This window comes from Anabrus simplex, chromosome 8, assembly GCF_040414725.1.
Source record: "Anabrus simplex isolate iqAnaSimp1 chromosome 8, ASM4041472v1, whole genome shotgun sequence".
In the NCBI taxonomy this organism is placed as follows: Eukaryota; Metazoa; Arthropoda; class Insecta; order Orthoptera; family Tettigoniidae; genus Anabrus; species Anabrus simplex.
In genome coordinates, this window is record NC_090272.1 from 231,896,263 (window position 1) to 231,923,410 (window position 27,148).

Genomic DNA, 27,148 nt, shown 5'->3' on the forward strand with positions numbered 1-27,148 from the left:
GCACCACCACATTATGCTACTGCCGTCCGCGATTATTTAAACAAAACTTCCCAAAGAAAAGTGATTGGTCGAAGGGGAAATATTGACATGCTTCCCACGTTCACCTGATATCACTCCCATATTTTTTTTTTCTCCTCTATAGGGTGCCGCCAAGGACTCTGTTTATTCTAAAAAGCCTCAGACCATTGCTGAAATAAAAGACTACATACACGACGCATTTCATGATTTGGACTGTTATATCACACTATGCCATAGAGCATGTAACAGTGTTCCAGAACGACTTGAAAGATGTATTCATGCAGACGGAGAACAGTTTGAACATAAAATATAATTGTAAGCATTGTTTGTGTTTGTAATGAAACATAAATTCAATCTTTTGTTTAAATCAGTCCCAGTGACTTTTGCACCACCCTGTATTATCTGCTCACTCCCACTCCTTGCAACAGAGTTCTTATCGGATTCAACTGAAATTTTCTGAGAATTCCAAAAATGGCTTCCATGGCTGCGGACCCATAAGCTGGTTCTATTCCCGTGATTTTGAGAGAATGTTTGAACTGCACTTCATTATCAGTTCAATATTACCTTCATATTTTTACTCTTGAAATGGCATGAAAGTCGATTTTTGCCTGTTTAATGAATAATGAAAAACTGAAAAAGTGATGGCTCCCGTCAGTTTATACCTGACTGAAAAACAAGTCTGCCAAATTATAGTCCAAAAAAATGAAAACTGTGGAGCAAGGAGCGTTTTCCATGCAGCATACCCCCCCCCCCCCGCCAATGGCGCAAGAGCCCCCAAGGGCCACGGCCTACCATGCGACTTCTGCGCAGTCTTAAGATCTGCAGATTACGAGGTGTCGTATGCTTAGCACGACGGATCCCCTGGGCCGTTGTTCTTGGCTTTCTAGACCGAGGCCGCTATCTCACCGTCAGATGGCTCCTCAACTGTAATCAGGTAGCCTGAGTGGACCTCGAACCATCCCTCAGATGGAGGTAAAAATCCCTATCCTGACCAGGAATCGAACCCGGGACCTCCGGGTAAGAGGCAGGCATGTTAACCCCTACACCGCAGGGCCGGCCATGCAACATAAAAAATAAAAATTATTTGTCAATAACTTTACAACCAACTAATCAACTCCAACTTTTGCGTGGGGTTCTATCTTATTAACATATGTTTGTGTTTTAAATTTAGTTTTGATAAGTAGTCAATTGTAGAAGTTCAAAATCTCAGTCATGACTCCTCTTAAGACTAAAGTTATGATGATACTATGATTCCTGCCGAAAGTAACATGGTGACCTGTACTTCAGCTGCCAGCCTACCTTGCACAACCTCCACAACTAAATGGAATAAAACATGAATAAGGCTTTTATTAAAACAAAGTATTTTACAAAAATATTTTATTAGTTGAATGTTGTTTACATGACTACCACTCAGTGACTGGCCTCTTGGCGATCCAAGCCTTGATGGCGGGCAGGGCGTTCACCTTGTCGTAGAGGCCCTTGAGATTGGGGTAGCCATCAGTCAGGGGCTTCCCGGCCATCACTCCTAAGAAGTCGTGCAGGGCAGCGAATTGGATGTCAGGCCAAGTGAGCTGCAACAAAATACAGTGCCTCAAAACACTGATACAAACACAAGAGATATGGCTAAAGACATTAGGATCTTCTGGGAACAAAAACTGTGCCCACTTCCAACCCAGGGTTTATGCCACACTCTAATGTGATGCAAATTCAGCAGTAATTGGTTGTCTAAACATAGGTCTAAAGATTTGCAAACTGTACCCAGCTGTAGTAAGGTAAGAAACTAAGAAAGCTATAGATTTCCAAGAGGCAAATCGCTCAATATTTCTTTCTCCAAACCTAATTCATTTTATCTTTATAATGATTTAGTATGCTGCAGTAACTTTTCGGTGTTTGCACAAATTTTTCAACTATGCATTTTAGCGAAAATTTTAAACATTTTCTATCTTAAACCATGCTGCAACCCCCCATATTATTATGTAATCCAATCTAGGGTGATCAGACGTAGTCTTTTTGGATTCATAATACTTTGTAAGTTTACTCCGAAGAGAACCTCTTTCTGTATTCCACTTGTGCAAGGAAAGGTATCCGACTAGCCATTTCATGTTCTCTGATTACAAAAGTAGATGAACGACATCATTCATTCAGAGATATCAAGATTTACTGGCGACACTGCAGGAAAGACTGCTACTCTAGCTAAATTAACGCCTTTCTGATTAAAGACCCAACTAAGAAAGTGCCAGGTTTCAATCTTCCTCAACATGAATGGTCAAAACTCAACCGTTTCAAACAGACCACGGCGGGTGCCGATATATGATGAAAAAGTGGGGTTATTGTGAATGTGCTGTGTGTGAGTGTGGTATTGAGAATCAGACATTGCTTCATGTTGTTGAGAGCTGTCCACTGTCAGCATTTAAGGATGGTTTACAGGCTCTGCATGAATTGACACCAAGTGCAGTTGACTGGTTGTCGAAGCTGGACATTCTAGTTTAATTACTTCTATATTTGAATGTATATGTTCATTGTATATTTTTACACATTATGCTTGTAAATGCCATACGATAATAATAATAATAATAATAATAATAATAATAATAATAATAATAATAATAATAATAATCTCATATACGGAGGGTTGTTTTGCAATCTGTGGTAACAAAATTAGAAGTTCGCAGTTGCACCGCGCTTAAATATACTCAAGCGAATCTAACTTCAGTAATACGAGCAATTCATAGGTAGTGTATAGTTCTAGCAATTTCCTGTCTCAGCATGAAAGCACACTACAGTAAAGTTCTTCAGTAAAGTTCTTTCAAGTTTCTATTAAACGACGGGTGACTCAAACCTTAAGCAGTAACCCTCCCCAACAGTAACCAGATTTATGATTTATGACCGGCACGCTTTTGAATCCTACCTGGCAGGCTGTGTTTACATTTCTTGTCCGTGAGGTTCCAGAATTTCCCCAACTCAAGACACAGTGTTGTGACTGGACAGAACTGGAGACCTGACAAGCGAGCTGGCTTCAGGACCGACACGGTTTTGAAATGCTCCACGTGGACTGTCATTGACAAAGCAAGCATGCTATTGGTCACAGCAGAGGCGACTGTAGACAGTCATAAATCTGGTTACTTTACTGAAGAACTTTACTGTAGTGTGCTTTCATGCTGAAAAATAAAATGCTGACCTCTCTAGAATATTATACTCTTATTTCAAGATTATCAAGCAGAAAAAATAAAGGAAGGTAGAATTCATTCCGGAGGGCAAGAAACAGACAAATTCACGATCAGTCACTAGTCATTCACCAGAGATATTAGGAACCTAAGGTTCTGTCTCTGGCCCGAATTCAGTAATGCAGAAATCCACTTCACTGAAACTGGGGATCTCGGGTACAGTTGTGGACACCACTACCAGCAAGGATTTGAACCTAAAAGAGAGAAGGTGAGACCATGCCTGATAAAGGGCAGTAATGTATCCTCCCCGGAATGGACCTGTTTTCACCACCTTCTTATGTGACAGCCATGAAAGTACAGTGGCTCAAAAATAGAATGAGCATAGTATGATCTAAGTTTCGCACAGGTAAACTTTCCTCAGAAACAAATGAAACCACAATATTTGTTGCGGGTGTCCACAGGTTTTGCATCTATATGAAAGGTGAATTATATGTTTGCAACAATAAATGAAATTAAGTGTAATTACAATACCAAATGCCAGAAGCACAGTCCAGTGCACTAACTATGAACTGCTCGTACTCCTGATGTTAGGTTCTCTTCCGTATACAGTATTTTAATATGGCACTACATGTAAACAGATTGTAGAGAATCCTCCCTACAGTCGGTGTTTCGTCAACCGGCGCCATTCACTGCAGGATACAAGCCGATTGGATCCCATAATGGTGAAGGGCAGCTAGGCATGGAATGCGTTATTCGCTTCGTCACATACTTAATTTCTCGCTGTTTGTCCGAATAATGCACTGAAGCCTACAATGAGCCGTCATATAGGCAATTTCTATTCTGTGAACTGAAAGTAAAATATCCGTCCGTAAAAATAAAAATGACAGATGACAGTGTGTACATACCTTTCCTCCGATGAAGTGTCCTCCGTTGTCCTTCACCTGTTTGTCCAGCTTGGACAAGTACAAGGGAAGCGTCTCCTTCTCCAGGGTTTCCAGCTTTTTGGCCTTAGCTCCCTTGTCCTCCTCGAAGCTGGCCCCCGCAATAGCTGTGCACAAGAACAAGTAATATGATACCTTCGATCCTCTGGAAGAGGGCAGGGCAAGACACGACAACAACAACAACAACAACAACAACAAGAACAACAAACATTCACTTGATTTGCTTCTTGCTCATTGATATTTAGACTGATGCTTTCACAGCTCATAATTATGGACATGTTAATAAGCTTTTGGACTTCTGCCGTGTCAGTAAACAAGGTAAAATTATTTTGCTCCGCGTCTTCAGAAGAAGATCTCGAGTGTTCACGAGGAAGACCTCTACAATAAAGAAGGTTTGAATTTAAGAATGCTTTACCATTGGTCCGTAGTACTCTCGTTCGCCACTAGATGGCTCACTGTGCTCTTGCCTTCCGAGTGCGAGGTGCCTACACCATCTTAGCTCCTATTAAGATGTTCCTTGTTCCATCGTATGTGCGTTGCGAAGTAAACAGCAAGGTCATCGGATGAAAAGTAAAAAAATTCACTTGTTTTCTTATCACTTCCTTGATGTTGTCTTAAATGGAAGAATTAATGTATATACCTGAGCAGAAACAATGTTCCACTTAGCAAACCATGGCTTCACCCATTCGCAACATTTGAAGAAAAAAATCAAGTACGCTGGATAGGGTAAAAATGAATGGCATCCAACGTGTGGAGAATATAATGGACAAGCACGATATGTTTAATTTATTCTATTTTAATTAATAAATTTGAAGATCGTAGGTCCACCCCCTGAACAGGCATATGATCCTGCCAAGTGGTGAAACAAAACCAATAAAGTGGACCCGCTACACTGCGGGACAAACGCTGAGGAAGCAAAATAAGAATTTAAGTTAATAAATCCAACATACAGCAGGGCACAAATGCCCCCAATTACAGTACACCTAAACAGTTACATTAAATATTTTTTAAATTATAAGATCGCCTTTGATGGGCAATAATAATAATAATAATAATAATAATAATAATAATAATAATAATAATAATATATTATTATTATTACGAGGGAAGTGTGGGAAATCTTTCATTAGACACTTGTGAGGGTCCGCACTCCACAAGCGTGTGAGATTCCTACTCACTAAAACCCACACACCCTTTTCCCACGACGTATATCTCTGCCCCGGAACCGCTCTCGCATTACTTCAGGGCGGTGTCGTGCTAATTTCTTAGGTTTCTTCTTCCTTATTTCTCCTTACTGCCGTTCATGAGCATTCATATCTCTCTTTTTCTGACGCAGGATGCCTTCTACATATACTGCTATCTGATCCCAAGATTCTTGGATTCGTAGCATCGCCTGCACAATAGTTTCTGGCATCAACTCTCCTTGCTCAGTATATAAACATCTTCTCTGAGTTGACCAATGACAGCATACGAAAAATGTGTGAAATGCATCGTCTGTATCATTGCAATAAATACACGCCGAGTCGCTCGCTCTACTTACTCTATGTAGAAATTTCCGGAAGTATCCGTGACCCGTCAATAGTTGCGTAATGTAAAAGTTAACCTCGCCATGAGCTCAGGCAACCCAATCAGCTAGGCGTGGTATCAGCCGCTTAGTCCATTTTCCTCGAGACTCTTCCTCCCATCTTTGCTGCCACAACACCATGTGAAGGTAGGTAAAGATAGGTAAAGAAAGATGGTACAGGAAAATTGTGGGGGGCTACCCAGCACATAACAGAACGAACAGAATAATAATAATAATAATAATAATAATAATAATAATAATAATAATAATATAAAGATCCTAGGTACGGCCTTCAGGGTTAAAAGTAAAATTCTGGAGTCCATCATAAATTTCACCTCACCAACAGAGAGGATCTTGTTTCTGTCCTTTAGATCTGGCAATAAAGCATACACGATTATCAGTGCACATATGCGCCGATAAATAACGATAACAAGAAAAACCCCGGAGAAGGTAGATGACTTTTGGGAAATTCTTGAAGACAGAATGTCCAAAATTCCACAACACCATGTGAAGGTAGGTAAAGATAGGTACAGGAAAATTGTGGGGGGGCTACCCAGCACATAACAGAACGAACAGAAACGGTGAAAGATTAATCAGTTTCTGCAGACATTTTAACTTGAAACTCATGTCTACACACTTCAAGGCACTCCCGAGCAAGAAGAAAACATGGGGATCTGCTAAAATGTTGCTGGGGGAGTTTCAGATTGACCATGTTGCTATTACGACCAGAAATCGAAGGGAAATCTTGAACGTGAAGGTAAGAAAAAGCTTAAACATAGACTGGGACCACTACCTCTTGGAGATTAAAGTAAGATTCCAACCAAACAAACCCAAACAAAGAACCAAGAGGAAGCTTAGAATTGATACAGATACTCTGAAACAAAACAAAGAGACATATTTGTGAAAAATTGTCGAAACTGAATATGAACAGCTGGGAAGAGATAAAAAAATTAATGTTTAAAGCAGCTGAAGGTTTGGGGAATCCAGCGAGGAAACGAAAACACAGGTGGTGGAATGAGAAGTGTGATGAAGCTTTGGACAGAAGACTACAAGCATGGAAGAGGTGGCAACCCAACAGAATCGAGAAGAGCTGGGAAACTTCCAGGGAAGAAAGGAAGAAAACAGCTAAGAAAAGAATGGAAATTATGATAGAAGTAGGTTGGATAAGACAGAAGATGATTTTCGAAAGAACAACACTCAAGCATTTTACAAAACCTTCAGAGAGGAACTACAGGGATACCAAACACCAAATTTATGTTTCAAGTAGGAGGATGGTAGTGTAGTGACGAACAACAAAGAAAATTGTTAATTTCTCGCAGATTACTTCAGAATGTTGCTGAATTGTGCAGAACCTGTAGAGAGATTGGATACAAAAAAATCTATCTCAGGACAACTAAGATAACTAAGTCTAGAAGAGATCAAGGAAATAATAAATGAGCTTAAAAATAACAAAGCACCAGGTGAAGATGGAATTATTGCAGAAATGTGGAAGTTTGGAGGAGAAACTGCAGCAAAAGCAATCCACGCCATAATAGGAGAAATCTGGAGAGATGAAAAGATCCCCAATGATTGGAAGTGTGCTCTTACACACCCACTTCACAAGAAAGGTATCCAGATGAACATCAATAACTACAGAGGCATCTCTTTACTCCCAATAACATATAAGATACTCTCTAAAGTACTAATGAGAAGAGTTGAAGAACAAGTAGACCATCTCACTGGTGAGTACCAAGCTGGTTTTCAGAAAGGAAGATCATGCGCACAACAAATATTTAACCTCAAGAGCATTCTCAGAATAAGAGCTTTGAGAAGCCAGAACACCGTGGTAATATTTGTTGATTTTAACAAAGCGTATGATTCAATTGACAGGCAGACTCTATTTAACGTCCTAGAAGAATTCGGAATTGATAGGAAAACAAGAATGTTAATAAAACAAACCGTGATGGAAACTCTCTCAAAAGTCAAATTCTTCTGTGAAATTTCTGAACCATTTAAATAAAAATGGGAGTCAGACAAGGGGACTGCCTATCACAAATTCTCTTTAACATTGTTCTAGAAAAAATTATTAGGACCTGCAAAAAAGCCTTGGAAGTGAAAGGAATAAGGGGAATACATTTAGGGTGGAAAGGACAGAACTTAGAAATTAAGTGTTTGGCTTTCGCAGATGATCTTGCCCTCTTCACTCACAACCGAGAAAATGCCCAAATTTTGCTGAATACTCTACATGAGATCGCTGAGAAAACGAGTCTCAGAGTCTCATATGAGAAGATGGAATACATGGAATATGGACATCTAGGTCAGAGACACTTAGAAGTGAAGGATAGGACTTTTAAAAAAACTGAGAAATTTAAATATCTAGGTGAATGGATATAACCTAACAGATTGGACAAAGAGGCGAATAGGGCAAGAATTACGAAACTAGAATTAGCTTACAGGTTAACCCAGAACAGATATAACAAAAGAGCAATATTTTACAAGGCGAAACTTAGACACTACAGCACAGTGGTTAAAGCCAGAGGGTCTCTATGCCTCAGAGAACCTGACAATGAATAAAAAGGGTGAACTTCAAGAACTCTAAAAAAAAATTTAAAAAAAGGAGAGGAGAGGAGAATCTTAAGAAAAATGTTAGGACCACAGAAAAATGCTGATAGGGAGTGGAAGAATAGAAAAAATGATGATCATTACAAATACACCGAAAAAATCACTGTCACCATGCGAAAGCGAAGGCTAAAATTCTATGGGCATCTGGAAAGAATGGATGAGAAACGGCTAACAAAGGAAAAATCAAGGACATCACTATACTGAAAGCTTCAACGAGGTGGGTAGAAGAGGTAAAAAGGGATGCAATAGAAAGAGGACTTACAATGGATATGATTCACAACAGATAATAATTCAGAAGCCGAGTGGAGAGCATCAAAACATTCCAGGAGAAACCACCAAAATGTAGACCCAAATTGGTCATAACTTATCTGAGAAAGAAAGGAAGATTAGAAGTGAAAATATGAAGAAGTTCTGGGAGGAGGAGGAGAAGGAGAAGAAGAAATTTTCAAATTCTTTGCAATTATTTAAGAAAAGAATATGTAAAAAATAGATAGGTAATCTACCATCTGGGCAACTGTCTTAAATGCAGATCAGTGGTGATTGATGATGATGACTGAACAGGTAAAAATGGCCGAGGAAAAGAGGAAGAGGAACTGTGTAGCTTGTAGTGGTGTTCGCAACCACTGCTGCTTACAGTCCATTGTGTCTCTGGTTAACAACTCGATGATCACACGAGAAGTGGCAGGAACTGGTTCGCTTAATGACTAGAGCACACCAAAGTTAATAAACAATATTAAAGAAAACACTTCTCAACGTAATTAATAAACTTCTGTTAACAAACTTCTTAAACATTATTTCCACACCAAGAAAGCTATTTGTGAGGTTACGATACATAGGTTCAGGAAGAAGAAAATAGACGCAAACTGTTGCAAAGGAAAATATTGGAAAGGCGTTCAGAATTAAGTTTGGAGAGAACACTTACGTCAGAACTTTTAAATCATGTTGCAGTAGGATTTCAAAACTTTCTGAGAATGCCCCCACAAGACTTTCAGTTCTTGTTGACAGTAATTGGGTCTGAAATTGCAGGAAATGATACAGAATATCGGAAATCCGGCTCCACTTATGACAGGTTAGGCATAACTTTAAGATTCCTAGCAACTGGTGATTCGTGCATTTCACTTATACATTTGTCTCGAGTATCAAAACAAGTAATTTCAGTTGTTGTTCCTGAGGTGTTTGAAGATTTATACAACAACAATCTCAATGAATTAGTAAAGGTACGAAATAATGAACATCTTCATTTAGGCTAATCTAGTTAGAATAGGATTATTTTGATGATAGGCCCTATACAAGTCATTATGGAAGGTTAGCTTATACAGCGAGGAGCAAAGCTGGAAATGAAACTACATTAGAACACAGCTAAAATAATATAACACAGAATTAAAGCTACTGTTATTAGAACTTTCGGTTGCGATTTGATAGTCAATTTTTAGAAGAAATACCGAGCTCGATAGCTGCAGTCGCTTAAGTGCGGCCAGTATCCAGTATTCGGGAGATAGTAGGTTCGAACTCCACTGTCGGCAGCCCTGAAAATGGTTTTCCGTGGTTTCCCATTTTCACACCAGGCAAATGCTGGGCCTGTACCTTAATTAAGGCCACGGCCGCTTCCTTCCCACTCCTAGCCCTTTCCTGTCCCATCGTCGCCATAAGACCTATCTGTGTCGGTGCGACGTAAAGCAACTAGCAAAAAAGCAAATTTAGAAGAAATAAGAAAACATCGAATTCCGCGTTATGAATGTGCGTGCTCTAATTTCGTCCTTTCGCATGTGCGAACCGAAATGTTAACGAAAATACGAAAAGGTAATAAAAAATTTCATTCACTAAAGTTATAGATATTTTGTTAATCAGTATGCACGAAAAATTTACGAACACGCTATTTTGTTTATTAACAGTCATAAATGTTCGTGAACATTGTTTATTAACAAAGTTAACGAAAGCATCTTTGTGTGAATGCACCATTAAGTTATGTGCCGCTGGTCAACAATCATAGTGTCGCTCTTTACAAGCACTCAGAAGGAAGACCAGAAGAGCACAATTATGTCTCAAGGTCAACTGTGCAGCTGTGACCGGAGATTGAAAGATGTGTCACATTCTCTATCTAGTTAGCCAGATGTGGAGCTGGAACTGTAGCCACAGCAAAAGTATACTATTGATGGTGATTACTGTTTTAAGAGGCAATAAAAAAATGTAATATGCATGCGTAAGTAGTATGAAAACATCCGACGTACAAGAACTGAACGTTTACACAGTGAAGAATATTGTAATGTATCTCAGCAAAACCGTAAGGCGTTCATCATTAATACTATCGGAGTTAAACATCATCTGCCTGAAGCATAGTACGACGGGTGGTGTAAGCCAAGGGACAAACGAAGCTACTACCTACCTCACAAACATCGCATTCTACTTCTAGCTAATCCCTTCAATACCGAGCTCGATTGCTGCAGTCGCTTAAGTGCGGCCAGTAGGGCCTATCCAATATTCGGAAGATTGTGGGTTCGAGCCCCACCGTCGGCAGCTCTGAAGATGGTTTTCCGTGGTTTCCCATTTTCATACCAGGCAAATGTTGGGGCTGTACCTTAATTAAGGCCACGGCCGCTTCCTTCCCAGTCCTAGCCTCTTCCTATCCCATCGTCGCCATAAGACCTACTGTGTCGGGGCGACGTAAAGCAGCTTATAAAAAAAAAATCCCGTCAATAAACCGTTCACTAAACTTTTAAACAATACAAACTTCAGTCATAAATCCCTACCTTCTGTAAGGTTATTTGTACTAATCTCTTAAACAACCTGTATATATATTTTTTTTTAAATGCGACCTACAATAATTCAGGTTCTTTAGAAAAATTCGGTTCCTCTGTAAAACCGAAAGTAAATAAACGCTCTCTGGATACAGGGAACTACATTTAGTGACAGAAAGGTGATGGGGCAGTAAAACCATCGTATATGGGAAAAGGGAATTAAACGTTTGTACACTTTAACAAGAGACAACATTAAACTGAAGACAATAACATTGTTTTATTTATTCCGACGAAGAATCCTCCTGTAGAACAATCCAGACGCATCACAGGGAATGCAAGCAAGAACAAGTACGACTGATTCTATGCGTAAGGTAAGCAGGTACTCAAGTTTACCGGATATCCGTATCCGATGTAACGGGTACTCGAGTATTCGTTTCGGATAACCGCCGTAAAGAGTACCTACCCGAGTCTCGCCATCAGGTCTACTTTGATCACCCCTCCTAGGAGGTATCATAGATGGTGGTTGTTTTAAGGGACAAAATAACGTCATTATCGGCCTCAGGGTGCCGCAAACAATGACGTTAGTTATCCAGTTGGAAAATGGTCGCCTCTTGCGGGATCGCCGTAAAGATTGCTGCTCCGTGTTTGTACAGTAGAGAAATGGAACTGTTACTTTATACAATAACTTACTTGTACACAGTAACTGCTATACTTACCAAGCCTCAAGTCTGTGATTGTGTCCACGGTAGCGTCAACTTGCAGAGCCTCCCAGTCGTTACTTCCGAGGAGATTGAACTGCTTGGCCAGGTAGCGACAGATGGCTGAAGACTGGTAAACCACCTTACCGTCCACCTCCAAGAGGGGCATTTTGCCGTAAGGAGTGCCTGTAACAATCAGAGTTTATCCCAGTTACGTCTTGCAAAAATATATGTTCATGGTAAGTTACAAGTTCTACAAAATAGAACGCAGAGAATTAGATCTTGTGACGATTAAGAGAGGGCTCCACAGGGGAGCAATATTGGACCTTTATGTTTTCTTATTTATGTGAATGATACGAGTAAAGAAGTGGAATCAAGGATAATGCCTTTTGCAGATGATCTTATAAGGTATAGACTCGTAAATAATTTACAAGATTGTGAGACCTCCACAATGTCGTAAGGTGGTAAACGGGGTGAAAAGTCAGGTTGTAAGTTTCACCAAGAGGAAATGTCCTCACAGTTTTAATTAAAGTGTTGATGGGGTGAAAGTACTTCATGGGGAACCTAGGAGTTAATGTATTCAGGTAATCCCATTAAGAAGGTTCCTAATGAAGGTTACATATCTCTTCATATGTTTTTGAGGGTATTTAGGAAATCTAGTAAGGATGTGAAGGAGAGGGCGAATAAGGTCCTGGTAAGACCCCAATTATAATATGGTTCCAGTGTAAGGCACCCACACCAGGACTAGTTGATACGAGAAATGGAAAAGATCCAAAGGAAAACAGCACTATTTGTTCTGGGTTATTTCCGACAAAGAAGCGGTGTTACGAAATAGCTGCAAACTTTGGGCTAGCAAGACTTGAGAGTAAGGAGACGAGCTGATCGACTAAGCGCTATGTTCCAAGCTGTCAGTGGAAAAATGGCATGGAATGACATTAGTAGACAAATAAGGTTGGGTGGAGTTTTTAGAAGTAGGAAACATCATAAAAATAAAGATGAAATGGAATTGACGTATAGGAAGGGGAGTTAGTGATTGGATAGGTAATTTATCAACGGAAAAGTTCGATTAATTTTCAAGTTCTTTGAGATCATTTAAGAAAAGACTATATAAACAACTGCCAGCTAATCTTCCCCGCACTACATTCCTAAATGCAGATCAGTGCTGATTGATTGCTTGATTGATTGATTGATTGATTGATTGATTGATTGATTGATTGATTGATTGATTGATTGATTGATTGATTGATTGATTGATTGATTCTCACAAATTTGTCAGTCACACTCGCATCTTTGGCACATATTTCAATGTTCACAATCATCACAAACTATACTTGAATTTGCAGTAATGCCACTTTGTTAGCCTGTCTACTTACGAACAAAGAGAGACCAGAATCTTTCAAATTGGAATATCGAATGTATCCCTTTGCCAGATACAACCTGTGATAGACACACCCTCTTTCTGTGCATACTGTGGAGTGAGACGTTACTGCAAAACGTTTTAGACAGATTTCCACATAGAAAATTGAAAATACTTATGACAGACAATTGAACTGTTGAGACTATAATACTAATATAGTATTCATAATCTACGGATGTTAGTAGTTTTATTACAAGTAATGAATTTCATCTTGGTCCGATGTGGAATTATTAGACTATATATAACAATTCCAACTTGTAGGCCTGAGAAGTTCCACCTTTCCACCGCTTAAAAATCTTACTATTTTTCTTAGATTAAAATAACATTAATTTATTTTAAAATTAGTCGCTACAGGTTTCTTTTTTCGTAGAAAACATGTTTAGCCGTTATCTTGATTTACATTTAAAATATGCACAAAAACACAGATTACTTGAGAAAACACAATTACCCACTCATATTAAAAACATGACACGACAAAAGGTCTAAATATCTAAAGAGCCTTTGGTTTTTTCTTCGTTGGCACTTTTTGTATCTTTTCATATGAAAGATGTGTTATTCGCCCATAAACACAACGAAGAAAAAACCAAAGGCTCTTCAGATATTTAGACCTTTCGTCTTTTCTTATTTTCAATAGGAATGGTTAATGGTGTTTTACTTACGTAACCTGTGTTTTTGTGCATTTTTTTTTTTTTTTTTTGCAATTGGCTTTACATCTCACCGACACAGATAGGTCTTATGGCGACGAAGGGATAGGAAAGGCCTAGGATTGGAAAGGAAGCGGTCGTGGCCTTAATTAAGGTACAGACCCAGCATTGGCCTGGTGTGAAAATGGGAAACCACGGAAAACCTTTTTATTTTTGCTAGGGGCTTTACGTCGCACCGACACAGATAGGTCTTATGGCGACGATGGGATGGGAAAGGCCTAGGAGTTGGAAGGAAGCGGCCGTGGCCTTAATTAAGGTACAGCCCCAGCATTTGCCTGGTGTGAAAATGGGAAACCACGGAAAACCATCTTCAGGGCTGCCGATAGTGGGATTCGAACCTACTATCTCCCGGATGCAAGCTCACAGCCGCGCGCCTCTACGCGCACGGCCAACTCGCCCGGTCCACGGAAAACCATCTTCAAGGCTGCCGACACTGGGGTTCGAACCAACTATCTTCCGGATGCAAGCTCACAGCCGTGCGCCCTTCACCGCACGGCTAAATCGCCCGGTGTGCATATTTTAACTGAAAATCAAGAACACCGCTGAACATGTACCAACTAATTTTAAAATAAATTAATGTTATTTTAATCTAAGAAAAATCGTAAGATTTTTAAGTGGTGGAAAGGTGGAACTTCTCAAACCTACAAGCTGGAATTTGTTATATATGTTAGTAGTTTTTTTTTGCTAGGGGCTTTACGTTGCACCGACACAGATAGGTCTTATGGCGACGATGGGATAGGAAAGGCCTAGGAGTTGGAAGGAAGCGTCCGTGGCCTTAATTAAAGTACAGCCCCAGCATTTGCCTGGTGTGAAAATGGGAAACCGCGGAAAACGATCTTCAGGGCTGTTAGTAGTTTGTCATGACCTATCGATATTCGCAATAATTATCTTGACGTAATTTTCAAAAAATGATACACATTTCTGTCATTTAACTGTTTGTGAATAGGAAGTCTTATTAACCTTACGTTTTATTGAATTTATTCCTCTGCTATTTTTTAGCCATTGTTAGAAATATCTCTTATCAAACATTAAAATGTTGAAACAAAACATTTGAAAGACTATAAAGCGAACATAGAAAAACGGAGGTTATAGAAGAGGTATTTTTTTTCAATTTACTTTACCTTGCACCGATACAGATAGGTGACGATGGGATAGGAAAGGGCTAGGAGTGGGAAGGAAGCGGCCGTGACCTTAATTAAGATACAGCTCCAACATTTGCCTGGTGTGAACATGAGAAATCACGGAAAACCATATTCAGGGCAACCGACAGGAGGGTGAAATTATAATGTGCAACACATTTTCGAACATTGTATTACAGAAACGAGGACCACTGTAAGAAAGAAATCAGAATTGTAAAAGTGTTCCCAAATATCTCTGGCGATCTTGCACGAGGACAAAGTCTGGCGCCCATGAAGCAGTTTACCCCAGACGTAAACAATAGCCAGCATGACCTGGATACCACTCTAGGCTACACTAACAACTTGTTGGTGTTAAAAAACATTCTCGAATTCCTGACACGTCACAAATACCTGACTGTTGTAACTTAAAGTAGACGTCGCCACCTTCTGTGTAGTATTATCCATGTCATGTTGTTATTCTCTTTGTTTCTTTCTGTTATTGTGTTAAGAAATATAAATATACGGACTTTTAAAATTATAGCACTGACTAAAGCTACTACTAAATCAGACACTATGAAATCGTTCGGCGAAATCAAAAAGAGACCTTACACTGGCAGAAGACGTTCAAATACTGATCTTTAGACCCAATATTTGCAAAACGAAGAGGACAAACTGAGGAAAACTACCAGCACAACTTGCACCAAAGAGGGAAAAAAATGAAAGAATGTTATATTCCGACTGCCCGAAAGCATTGACTCAGAAATCACCTCTGTCCTCTTCTGAATACGCAGTGAAGATGTCGCGCAGTGAGATCGGTTGCTGGTAGTTCATTCAGCACAACTCTCGGGCATGTGCCAGCTAATGCGCAACCATCGCCACCACCGTGTACGAACGTCGATTGCTCAAGCCATGAGACAGCGTGGGTGGGAAGTTCACTAGATCTCTACATAATAATAATGTTATTGTTTTTACGTCCCACTAACTACGTTTGTCGGTTTTCGAAGACGCCGGGGTGCCGGAATTTTGTCCCGCAGTAAAATCTACCGACACGATTTGAGCGTATTTGAGCACCTTCACATACCATCGGTCTAAGCGAGGATCGAATCTGCCAAGTTGGGCTCAGAAGGCCAGCGCCTCAACCGTCTGAGCCACTCAGCCCGGCACGGACAGCTGACATCATAGCCATCAGCAGAAAGGACAGTACAGTCTTAGATCTCACCATTCGCTCTGAAAGAGTCTCGAATCAATGTGGACCTAGAAAAGCAAGCTGCTTGCCTTACCGTCAGCAAAGTACAGAATACCTGTTGATCAGTGGATTCTCAGAGGCTGCTGTTCGGAGCAAGAGGCACCCTCCATAATCACGCATCGACCTTACTATAAAATATGAAAGATCCATTCTGTGAAATAGAAAAGAAAATAGTATTACAGATATCTGCCTCTGTGGTGTAGTGGTTAGTGTGATTAGGTGCCACCGCCGGAGGCTCTGCCACGAAATTTGAAAAGTGGTACTAGGGCTGGAACGGGGTCCACTCAGTGTCGCGAGATCAACTGAGTAGAGGGGGGTTCGATTCCCTCCTCAGCCCTCCACGAAGTGGTTTCTCACTTTTCCTCCAGGCAAACGCCGGAATGGTACCTAACTTACGGCCACGGCCGCTTCCTTCCCATTTCCTTGTCTATCCCTTCCAGTCTTCCCTTCCCCCACAAGGCCCCTGTTCAGCATAGCAGGTTGTATCCCCTACCCAAAAGTCTCACGCTCCAGGACACTGCCCTTGAGGCGGTAGAGGTGGAATCCCTCGCTGAGCCCGACGGAAAAACCAACCCTGGGGTGTTAACGGATTAAGAAAGAAAGAAAGAAAGAAAGAAAGAAAGAAAGAAAGAAAGAAAGAAGTACAGATCTATACCTAAGAACGGGATACATAACATTTAAGTCACGGCCAATTTACACTTGAAAACGCGCTGTGGCTTCTCCAACCACTACTCTTATACCTTCATATCTTCCACACAATATAAATAACATTTGTTTGAGCGCCAGTTGCTTTTTTAAGAAAAACAACAAAATTCGGTAGAGCATACCTCTTATATCAATTATCTCAAGGCGTGAGGTGATAAACTCACATATCTGGCAATATACAGGGATATGGATCAGGAAAATATTAAATTACTGTTGCATTTCCACAATTGAGGATTGTACATGGAACTGGAATCACTTATTATAATTAAAATAAAACTGAGTTTATGACTATAATTTACGTCACAATGAACAATCATTGACGTCTTTTAATTTAACAAAAAAAAAATATATATCGTGAGATTTGCGGTACTAATAAAAGGAAAATTTAATTTAAACAAAAAAAGCTATTGGCATGAACTTGAAGTGAGATGTGATATCGCCGCTGATTACATTCTTCTTCATGTTATGAATGCATAACATGTCTGATGCTTTAATTACCTGATGTCGGCATACACCGCTGTTGAACTTGAAATTCTTGGGAAAACCTCTGAGCTGAAATCGGGAGCCGTCTGCTGTTATCTTCTTATATAACAAGGAGTTGGCCTACATACCATGTACGCGTGTAGGGAGCTCCAATGTAATTACGTCCACTCAATATATTATAAGAAATTTGAAAATATTATTGAAACATCTTGTGAAGTCCATCCTCACAAGAAGATGATGTTTCTTTATCAGCATAGTACCCGTCTCTGCTCGGATACAACCACCACTTGTAGACCTCCTCGATGATTACAAGACCTCTTGAAAACACAACTCTTAGCTCTGACCATCACACTAAGACCACTTCTTCCATTTGATACATCTGACTGTTACATATGATCTGCACAATATCATCTGAATAATATGAACTGAATAATATGAACTGAATACCTCTCCCCACCGTTGCATCAACTTATATAACCTCGCGATGACGACTCATCTCCCTACTCACAGTTCATCCCTTCCACTTCCACATACAGTAGCTGGCGAATACTGACACTTGGTCGCAATCACGTGCTCACGCACTGATGTCATCAGTCATGTGTCGTCTAAGCGTACCCAAGCGGATTGAGAATGACTATGCTGAATGCGTCACCGGGAAATCTACTTGCACAGTTAAACATAGCCTCTATTGCAAAATACTATGCCAGCTCATCTAGCCAGAGTTACAAGCCACAGCATGACAATATGAAATCAACAAATCTCACTTACTACAATACAGAATAATTACAAATAAATTTCACTTAACCTATGATTAAATACAATAATATACGTGATACCTAATTATTACAGTCTAAATGATGAGAAACAGAATATATAAAATCTAATGAATCGGGTTAATAATAATAATAATAATAATAATAATAATAATAATAATAATAATAATAATAATAATAATAAATACTGAATGGAATCTGTAACCCTGTTGTACGGTTACAGCGCGAGCATGTCATTCCAACATTCCAACACTTTTGCCAGAAAGCTCCTCGATTATTCATTTCCACTTTTTGAACTTTTAAAAATTCAATTGAAATTGTATTCCGGATCGGAACGGTCACCCTCACTGGAGGACGGAAGATTTATTATTTCTTTAATCTCTCTCTCTCTCTCTCTCTCTCTCTCTCTCTCTCTCTCTCTCTCTCTCTCTCTCTCTCTCTCTCCGACGTGACAACGGCGAAATATCAGTTACGAACCGTATATGGGTTACCGTAAAAAAGCTGCCTCTGGTCGCGACATGATGGTACCACAAGCAGGGGCGTAGCTACGCTGGTAAACCGGTGTACGCACCGGGGCCACCGAAGTCAGGGGCCCGAAAGAGGACTCCCAGTAAAAGTGGGGCTCCTGTTAAGAAAATATTTTGAAGAAATCTGCTGTTGACTGAACACAGTTCTTTATCTTGACTATCCTGCTCTGTATCTTTCTTGCTGTACTGCGCCTGTTGCTGTAGCCACGTTACGTTCAAGTAGTTATCCATGCAAGACGAAGTTTTTTTATCTTGAAAATTATATTATTGTTTTAGTGTGGTAAGTCTTAAACAACATCTGTACCGATCCTGTTGATCTTATTGTAACGATAATTGAGTGCTTAACTATTTAGACAGATGAAAAGAGAAGCTGAGAGATCAGTTTGTCTTTATAAGAAATCTAGGAACATGTAAAGCGGTCCCGACATTTCCGTACGTCTGATCTTAGAGGATCGAATTAAGAAGGACAAGCCCACGTACATGGCATTCGCAGATCTAGAAAAGCCATTCGATAATGTTGATTGGACCAAGCTATTTGGCATTCTGAATGTGATCGGGGGTCAGATACAGAGAAATAAGAATTATCTACAATCTGTACGAAAATCAGTCTGCAGTGATAACAAACGAAGGTTATAAAAAAAACAGCAACCGAACTTGATAGCTACAGTCGCATAAGTGCGGCTAGTATCCAGTATTCGGGAGATAGTGGGTTCGAACCCCACTGTCGGCAGCCCTGAAAATGGTTTTCCGTGGTTTCCCATTTTCACACCAGGCAAATGCTGGGGTTGTACCTTAATTAAGGCCCCCTGTGGGTGGGGGCGGTAGAATAACACCCACGGTATCCCCTGCCTGTCGTAAGAGGCGACTAAAAGTGGCCCCAGGGGCTCTGAACTTTGGAGCGTGGGTTGGCGACCACGGGGTCCTCAGCTGAGTCCTGGCATTGCTTACACTTACTTGTGCCAGGCTCCTCACTTTCATCTATCCTATCCGACCTCTCTTGGTCAACTCTTGTTCTTTTCCGACCCCGACGCTATTAGGTTTGCGAGGGCTAGGGAGTCTTTCAATTTCACGCCCTTCGTGGCCCTTGTCTTCCTTTGGCCGATACCTTCATTTCTTGAAGTGTCGGACCCCTTCCATTTTTTCTCTCTGATTAGTGTTATATAGAGGATGGTTGCCCAGTTGTACTTCCTCTTAAAACAATAATCACCAACCACCAACCTTAATTAAGGCCACGGCCACTTTCTTCCCACTCCTAGCCCCTTCCTGTCCCGTCGTCGCCAGAAGATCTATCTGTGTCGGTGCGACGTAAAGCAAGTTGTAAAAAAACAGCAGCAATCCACAAAGGAGTGAGGCAAGGTTGCAGTTCTCCCCTCATTTTTTAATGTTTAAATAGAACAGTCGATAAAGGAAATCAAAGAGGAATTTGGAAAATGAATCAAAGTCCAAGGAGTGGAAATCAAAACCCTGAGATTTGTCGATGATTTTGTTATTTTACTGGGTCTGCAGAAGCTCAGGAGAAATTGCCGAATGGTATGAAAACAGTCTTGGAGAAGATGAAAATAATTAAGTTCAAACAAAAGTAATAGAGTGCAGTCGAACAAAGTCAGGTGATGCAGGAAATATTAGATAAGGAAATGAAATCTTAAAGGAAGTAGATGAATATTGTTATTTGGGTAGTGGAGTAACTAAAGATGGCAGAAGTAAGAAGGACATAAAATGCAGACTAGCACAAGCAAAGAAGAGCTTTCTTAAGAAAACAAATTTACCCACTTTGAACACTAATGTAGGAATTAGAAAGATGTTTTTGAAGACTTTCGTCTGGAGCGTGGCACTGTATAGAAGTGAAACATGGACGATAACGAGCTCAGAAATAAATAGGATAGATGCTTTTGAAATGTGGTGTTACAGAAGAATGCTGAAGGCGAGAAAGATAGATCGAATCACAAATGAAGAGAAACTGAATTCAACTGGTGAGAGGAGAAAAATTTGGCTAAATTTGACCAGAAAATTAAATGCCGTATGGCTTTCAGTGCCGGGAGATCCCAGGACGGGTTCGGCTCGCCATGTGCAGGTCTTTTGATTTGACGCTCGTAGGCGACCTGCGCGTCGTGATGAGGATGAAATGATAATGAAGACAACACATACACCCAGCCCCCGTGCCTGTGAAATTAACCAATGATTGCTAAAATTTCCGACCCTGCCGGGAATCGAACCCGGGACCCCTGTGACGAAAGGCCAGCACGCTAACCATTTAGCCACGGAGAATGACATTTGACCAGAAGAAAAGAGAGAATAATAGAGTACATCTGAAGTCACCCAAGTCTTGTAAAGTTAGTTTTTGAGGAAAGTGTAGGCTGTAAAATGAGCGGGGCTAGGCCATGGTACAAACAGTTCATAGTAGATGTAGTATGTAGTAGCTATGTAGAAATTAAAAGGTTTACACAGGATAGGGTGGCATGGAGGGCTGCATTAAACAAAACAACAAAAAGCTAAACCAAACAATTAAGATCTCATTACTTGATACCATTGGTTTTAAAATATGAAAAACCCAGTATTACGTATGGATAATTGTTTATTCATGGATTTCATATATTTTGGTGTATGTTTGTTACACGGAATATACAGAGTTATTCACCTAAGATGTTACACGGAAATAACTTCTAAACCATTAAATATATCGGCATTCTGTTTTCATATTCGTAAATGGTACGCAGGGTCTTGTAAAATAACGTGCTACTTATTCTCATGGGGTGACTAATAACCGAGATATTACCGAGCTCGGTAGCTGCAGTCGCTTAAGTGCGGCCAGTATCCAGTAATCGGGAGACAGTGGGTTCGAACCCCACTGTCGGCAGCCCTGAAGATGGTTTTCCGTGGTTTCCCATTTTCACACCAGGCAAATGCTGGGGCTGTACCTTAATTAAGGCCACGGCCACTTCCTTCCCATTCCTAGGCCTTTCCTATCCTATCGTCGCCATAAGACCTATCTGTGTCGGTGCAACGTAAAGCAAATAGCAATAACCGAGATATTGACACTAACTCCATATTCTTAAATGGAACTGCAGGAATGCACACAGCTTGCCTAAAAGTTCAACTGCGTACAAGTTCAAATATGTAAGTATTTTCAAAATCGGACAGTTACTTTTTGAGATATCAATAAGAACGTATTTGAGATTTTGTGTGCCGTATCAGACAGCGTACGGTCGGCCAAGGACGTATTGGCACGCAAGCTGTTTCCTGGCATTGATTCCAGCCAGAGAACAGATACCAGCCATGTACTGTAAACTATCGTACAAATAATGTGATGTACCGTAGCATACACTGGGTGTGTAACATTAATGTATGACTGGTGAATGCGTAACAGGGAAGGGAGATTATTCTTTTCTACAAGGAGCTCTTCCGGTGTCCTGTATTATGTTTATTTCTCAATTCATACAGTAGTATGAACTGTACACTCAAATCAGTGACAATTATAGCTTTCGTTATGTTCCTTTGGAGTCAAAAGTAATTATTTTATTCCTTTTAAAAACATCACGCTTCCCTGTCCTGTCATGAGTTCGCCTGTCATACACACTTTGCAAACCCATCACATGTGTACGATATGCTTACATTCCTGGTATCCATTCTGTGGCTGGAATCACACCCAAGAACCTGCTTGCGCGTCAATATGTCTTTGCCCGACTTCATGTTGTCTGATGCGGCATGCAAAACAGCGCATTCTGTTCTTATTGATCTGAAAAACTAACTGTCCGATTTTCAAAATACTTACATATTTGAAATTGTACGTAGTTGTACTTCTAGACCAGCTGTATGACTCTGTCATTCTATTTAAAAATATGGAGTTAGTGTCAATATCTCGGTTCTTAATCACTCCATGAGAATAGGTAGCACATTATTTTACAAGTTACTGGGTACCATTTACGAGTATGGAAAAAGAATACAGATATCTTTAATGGTTTAGAAGTTATTTCCGTGTAACATCTTAGGTGAATAACCCTGTATATTCCATTTCTTCGAATGATTCCTGGTCACTGACTTTCTCAGGTGTCTTCTTTAGCAGTTCGGTCTGTTTTTCATCTGTTGTTGGGACGTCGGGACTTAACAATACAGAAACGATCTTGACTACCTGGTGTCTAGTATGTTATGACCTTGGCCTCAGTATTTATTTCAAATTCTGGCATCCATTAGCGCGGGCGCACAGGACTTGAATCTCTGCATCTACTGTACCTGTAAGCCAATGGCCTGCACCAAGGCCGTGGCCTTGCCTACATCCATTCTGTTCTGGAATGTGGAGAAAGTCGTCAGGAAATAGAACACACACTGAATTGTTGCAACTTTTCCCTCATTCTAGAGTGAGGGAACATCACTGTAAATTACGTAATATTATAATACAAGCAGTAGCGGCGACTACGGGGGGCGAGGGGGTTCAGTCCCCCCCCCCCAATTTGTTGAGAAAACATTACATTTTTATTCCATTTTAGTCGGCCGAAACTAGGAATTATAGGAATTATTAAAAAACAATTTGTAGACTTTTTAATTATTAACAAAATTATTATCGAAAATACGCACAAAATGTCGTTCGTCGCGGCTAACCTATTTGTATAGCGCCACAGCAAGTATTGGAGACTTCGCATATACCATGAGGAATTTTAACAGGGGTATATTTTTTGCCAAGGTCGTGGACACTGAGGTATGATTCACCTGCTTGCCGCGTGCAATCGTCAGTCTGGCAGTCTCTTTAACATTGTCTGTTAGTTTCTTTGTGTGTAGTCAAATACTATAATCACGCCGTACTTCTATTTAATTGTAATACGTATGTAATATTGTTTCTTCGGTGAAAGTTTATTGTATAGTATTGAATCAAAATCTCAAAAAAACTATTATTGCCGGACCTGTCTGTTGAAATTCGCTCAAAGAGCTTCAAAAACTTAACCATTTGTATCTTTTTTGTTCATTTTTTTAATGTATAACCCCCCACCCGACCACTTTCTGTTGTGTGTATATTCCCCCCTCCCCCTACTTCTAATTCCCAGTCGCCGCTACTGAATACAGGTATATTTTGAAAAGCTGCTCAACGTAAAATGAAATCCACCTGGTGACGTCGCGAGCAACCGAGCTCATGGGGAAGACAACGATTTTAGTGACATTACGCTCGAGGAAGTGGAAAGGATGGTAAATAAACTCCACTGTCATAAAGTAGTAGGAATAGATTAATGAAGTATAGTAGGAAGGCAGGGATGAAATGGATTCATAGAGTAATAAGATTAGCAGGCAGTGTATGGGTAAGAGGCAGACGGGTTGAATGGCTGCTGTTTAGTGTTACATCACAGAGGTGACAAGATAAGAGAGCTGTGTTTACGATAGTTTATTTGTAGATAAGCAGACACGTGTCGAGAGCGGGTGTGGCGTCGCTTATCAGTCACATGACCGTACAAGTTTCAACAAACAGTAGACAATAGTAAGTTCTATGTAAGAGCTGGGATTCTTTAACACTCGTTCATGTGGCCATCCTGACCGTAGTTGCACGGTGGCGTGCCAGATGCGACCGGCGTTGTCAAGCAAATTGTCATTTGATAAGTTGTGTCATCACCCAAGATAAGGTAAGCTAAACGAAGTGCAATGCCATTTCAATAAGTCCTATAAGCAGCTACGGTTACGTGCCAGATGCGACCGTGCCGGATGCGACCCGGCCATTATCGTGCCAATAGCGACCGAGCGGATAAGCACCGCGCCGCATGCGACCCATCAATCACTTACAATTGATCTGCATTAAGGACTGTCACCAAGTGGCAGATTGCTTATAAGTAGCTAACTTGGTCTTTTCTAAAATAAAGGTCTGACACCGTTGTTAGTAGGTTCGAGTGCCGTTGGTCGAAAGAAACATATAGGGGCCTAATAATGTTGCTGGCTTTACGTCCCAGTAACTACTTTTATGGTTTAAGAAGACGCCAAGGTGCTGGAATTTAGTCCCGCAGGACTTATTTTACGTGCCAGTAAATCCACCGACACAAAGCTGACGTATTTGAGCACGTTCAAATACCACCGGACTGAGCCAGGATCGAACCTGCCAAGTTGGAGTCGGAACACCATCATCTCAACCGTCTGAACCGTCTGAGCCACTTAGCCTGGATGAAAAAAATAAAATTCACCATCAGAATGTTGGCTGGCAGGGTAGGAAAGTTGGTGGTAGACAATTTCTAATCACTAGATTGCATGCCAAACGCCGGGATTCAAATCCAAACCTTTTCGCAGTGTTCAAATGGAGTGAGGGGATATGATGCTGTTGATGGTGATTCGGCCGTCGGATGGCGACGTAAAGCATTGAGCAGACCCCTTGGTATTATTCGAGAGGAGTAGACTACGTGCCGAAAGCGGGTTTCATCTCTCCCCACTTCATTATCATAATCCCACATCCAGACGCGCAGGCCGCCCAAGGGAGTCAGGTAGAAAGACCTGCGCTAGGCAAGGAATGGGAATGGGAAGGAAGCGGCCCTGGTCAAGTACATCCCCAGCATTCGCCTGGTGTGAAAATGGGAAACCACGGAAAACCATCTTCAGGGCTGCCGACAGTGGGATTCGAACCCACTATCTCCCGGATGCAAGCTCACGGCCGCGCGCCTCTAACCGCATGACCAACTCGCCCGGTGGGAAAAGACGTAAACGCATCACCATATTTCGTATTGTAAAACGAGTTTCCCCCAGAAGTGTTATGTAAAGTAGGGGCAGTGGCTGCTTATAGGACTTATTGAAATGGCATTGCACTTCGTTTAGCTTACCTTATCTTGGGTGATGACACAATTTATCAAATGACAATTTGTTTGTCAACGCCGGTCGCATCCGGCACGGTTACAGATTATGCGGTCGCTAGTGGCACGAGTCGCATGCGGCACGGTCGCATCTGGCACGCCACCGCAGCTACGGCCCCTACTTTACATAATACATCTGGGGAAACTCGTTTTACAACACGAAACATGGTGATGCGTTTACGTCTTTTCCCACCGGGCAAGTTGGTCATACGGTTAGAGGCGCGCGGCCCTGAGCTTGCATCCGGAAGGTAGTGGGTTCGAATCCCACCGTCGGCAGCCCTGAAGATGGTTTTCCGTGGTTTCCCATTTTCACACCAGGCGAGTGCTGGGTCTGTACTTGACCAGGGCCGCTTCCTTCCCATTCCCATTCCTTGCCTAGTGCAGGTCTTTCTACCTGATTCCCTTGGGCGACCTGCGCGTCTGGATGTGGGATTATGATAATGAAGTAGGGAGAGATAGAACCAGGTTTCGGCACGTAGCCAACTCCTCTCGAATAATACCAAGGGGTCTGCTCAATGCTTTACGTCGCCATCCGACGGCCGAATCACCATCAACAGCATCATATCCCCTCACTCCATTTGAACACTGCGAAAAGGTTTGGATTTAAATCCCGGCGTTTGGCATGCAATCTAGTGATTAGAAATTGTCTACCACCAACTTTCCTACCCTGCCGTGCTCAAATACGTCAGCTTTGTGTCGGTGGATTTACTGGCACGTAAAATAAGTCCTGCGGGTCTAAATTCTGGCACCTCGGCGTCTCCTTAAACCACAAAAGTAGTTACTGGGACGCAAAGCCAGCAACATTATTATATTTTTCTTTCGACCAACGGCACTCGAACCTGCTAACAATGGTGTCAGACCTTTATTTTAGAAAAGACCAAGTTAGCTACTTATAAGCAATCTGCCACTTGGTGACAGCCCTTAATGCAGATCAATTGTAAGTGATTGATGGGTCGAATCCGGCACGGTCGCATCTGGCACGTAACCAGTTGTACTTCCAAAGGCACCTAAACCCACCGTGAGTCCTACGAGGCAACTGAAAGGGGCACACATGTTGGAAACGTGGGTGACCAAGCTGAGCCTAGCACTTCTCACTTGGTTAACTTCTGTCCTCTTCCAACCTCGCGAGGTGTAGGAACTGTATTTTCACACTCTTCCATTTCATTTTCCGTACACGGTCATTCTCCGAAGACCAGGATTTCGTCCACCAAAATAGGTAGCTGCCAATTTCCGCTCTGGTGATAGTGGGTTCGAACCTCACCGTCGACAACTCTGGAGATTGTTTTCCGTGTTTCTTTTTACACTACATAAATGTTGGGGCTTGTACTGTCCTATCTGTGTCGATGCTCCGTTATTCGTGTCGAGAAAATTCTTCTTCTTCTTCTTCTTCTTCTTCTTCTTTATCTATTTAGCCTCCAGGGACGGTTTTTCCCTCGAACTCAGCGAGGGATCCCACCTCTACCACCTCAACGGCAGTGTCCTAGAGCTTCAGACTCTGGGTCGTGATACAACTGAGAAGGATGACCAGTACCTCGGGCAGGCGGCCTCACCTGCTATGCTGAACAGGGGCCTTGCGGCGGGATGGCAAGTTTGGACGGGGTAGACAAGGAAGAGGGAATGAAGCGGCCGTGGCCTTAAGTTAAGTACC

The 27,148-nt window shown here is 41.3% G+C and overlaps 2 protein-coding genes across 3 annotated transcripts in view; both read right to left on the bottom strand.

The window, feature by feature from the left end:
- Positions 1-1,356: 1,356 nt before the first annotated feature.
- LOC136879389 (glutathione S-transferase-like) overlaps positions 1,357-27,148 on the bottom strand; it is a 363,810-nt gene continuing 338,018 nt past the window's right edge. Inside the window, exon 4 of the mRNA XM_068228933.1 lies at positions 1,357-1,589. Coding sequence (XP_068085034.1) covers positions 1,422-1,589 — 168 coding nt within the window. The 3' untranslated portion in view covers positions 1,357-1,421. The remainder of the gene's footprint in view (positions 1,590-27,148) is intronic.
- The window catches only part of LOC137501837 (glutathione S-transferase-like), a 30,309-nt gene continuing 7,089 nt past the window's right edge, over positions 3,929-27,148 (bottom strand). For both annotated transcript variants that reach the window (XM_068228935.1, XM_068228934.1), the window contains exons 2-3: positions 11,740-11,907; positions 3,929-4,230 (exon numbers count right to left, since the gene is read on the bottom strand). In XM_068228935.1, coding sequence (XP_068085036.1) covers positions 3,944-4,230; positions 11,740-11,907 — 455 coding nt within the window. In that variant the 3' untranslated portion in view covers positions 3,929-3,943. The remainder of the gene's footprint in view (positions 4,231-11,739; positions 11,908-27,148) is intronic.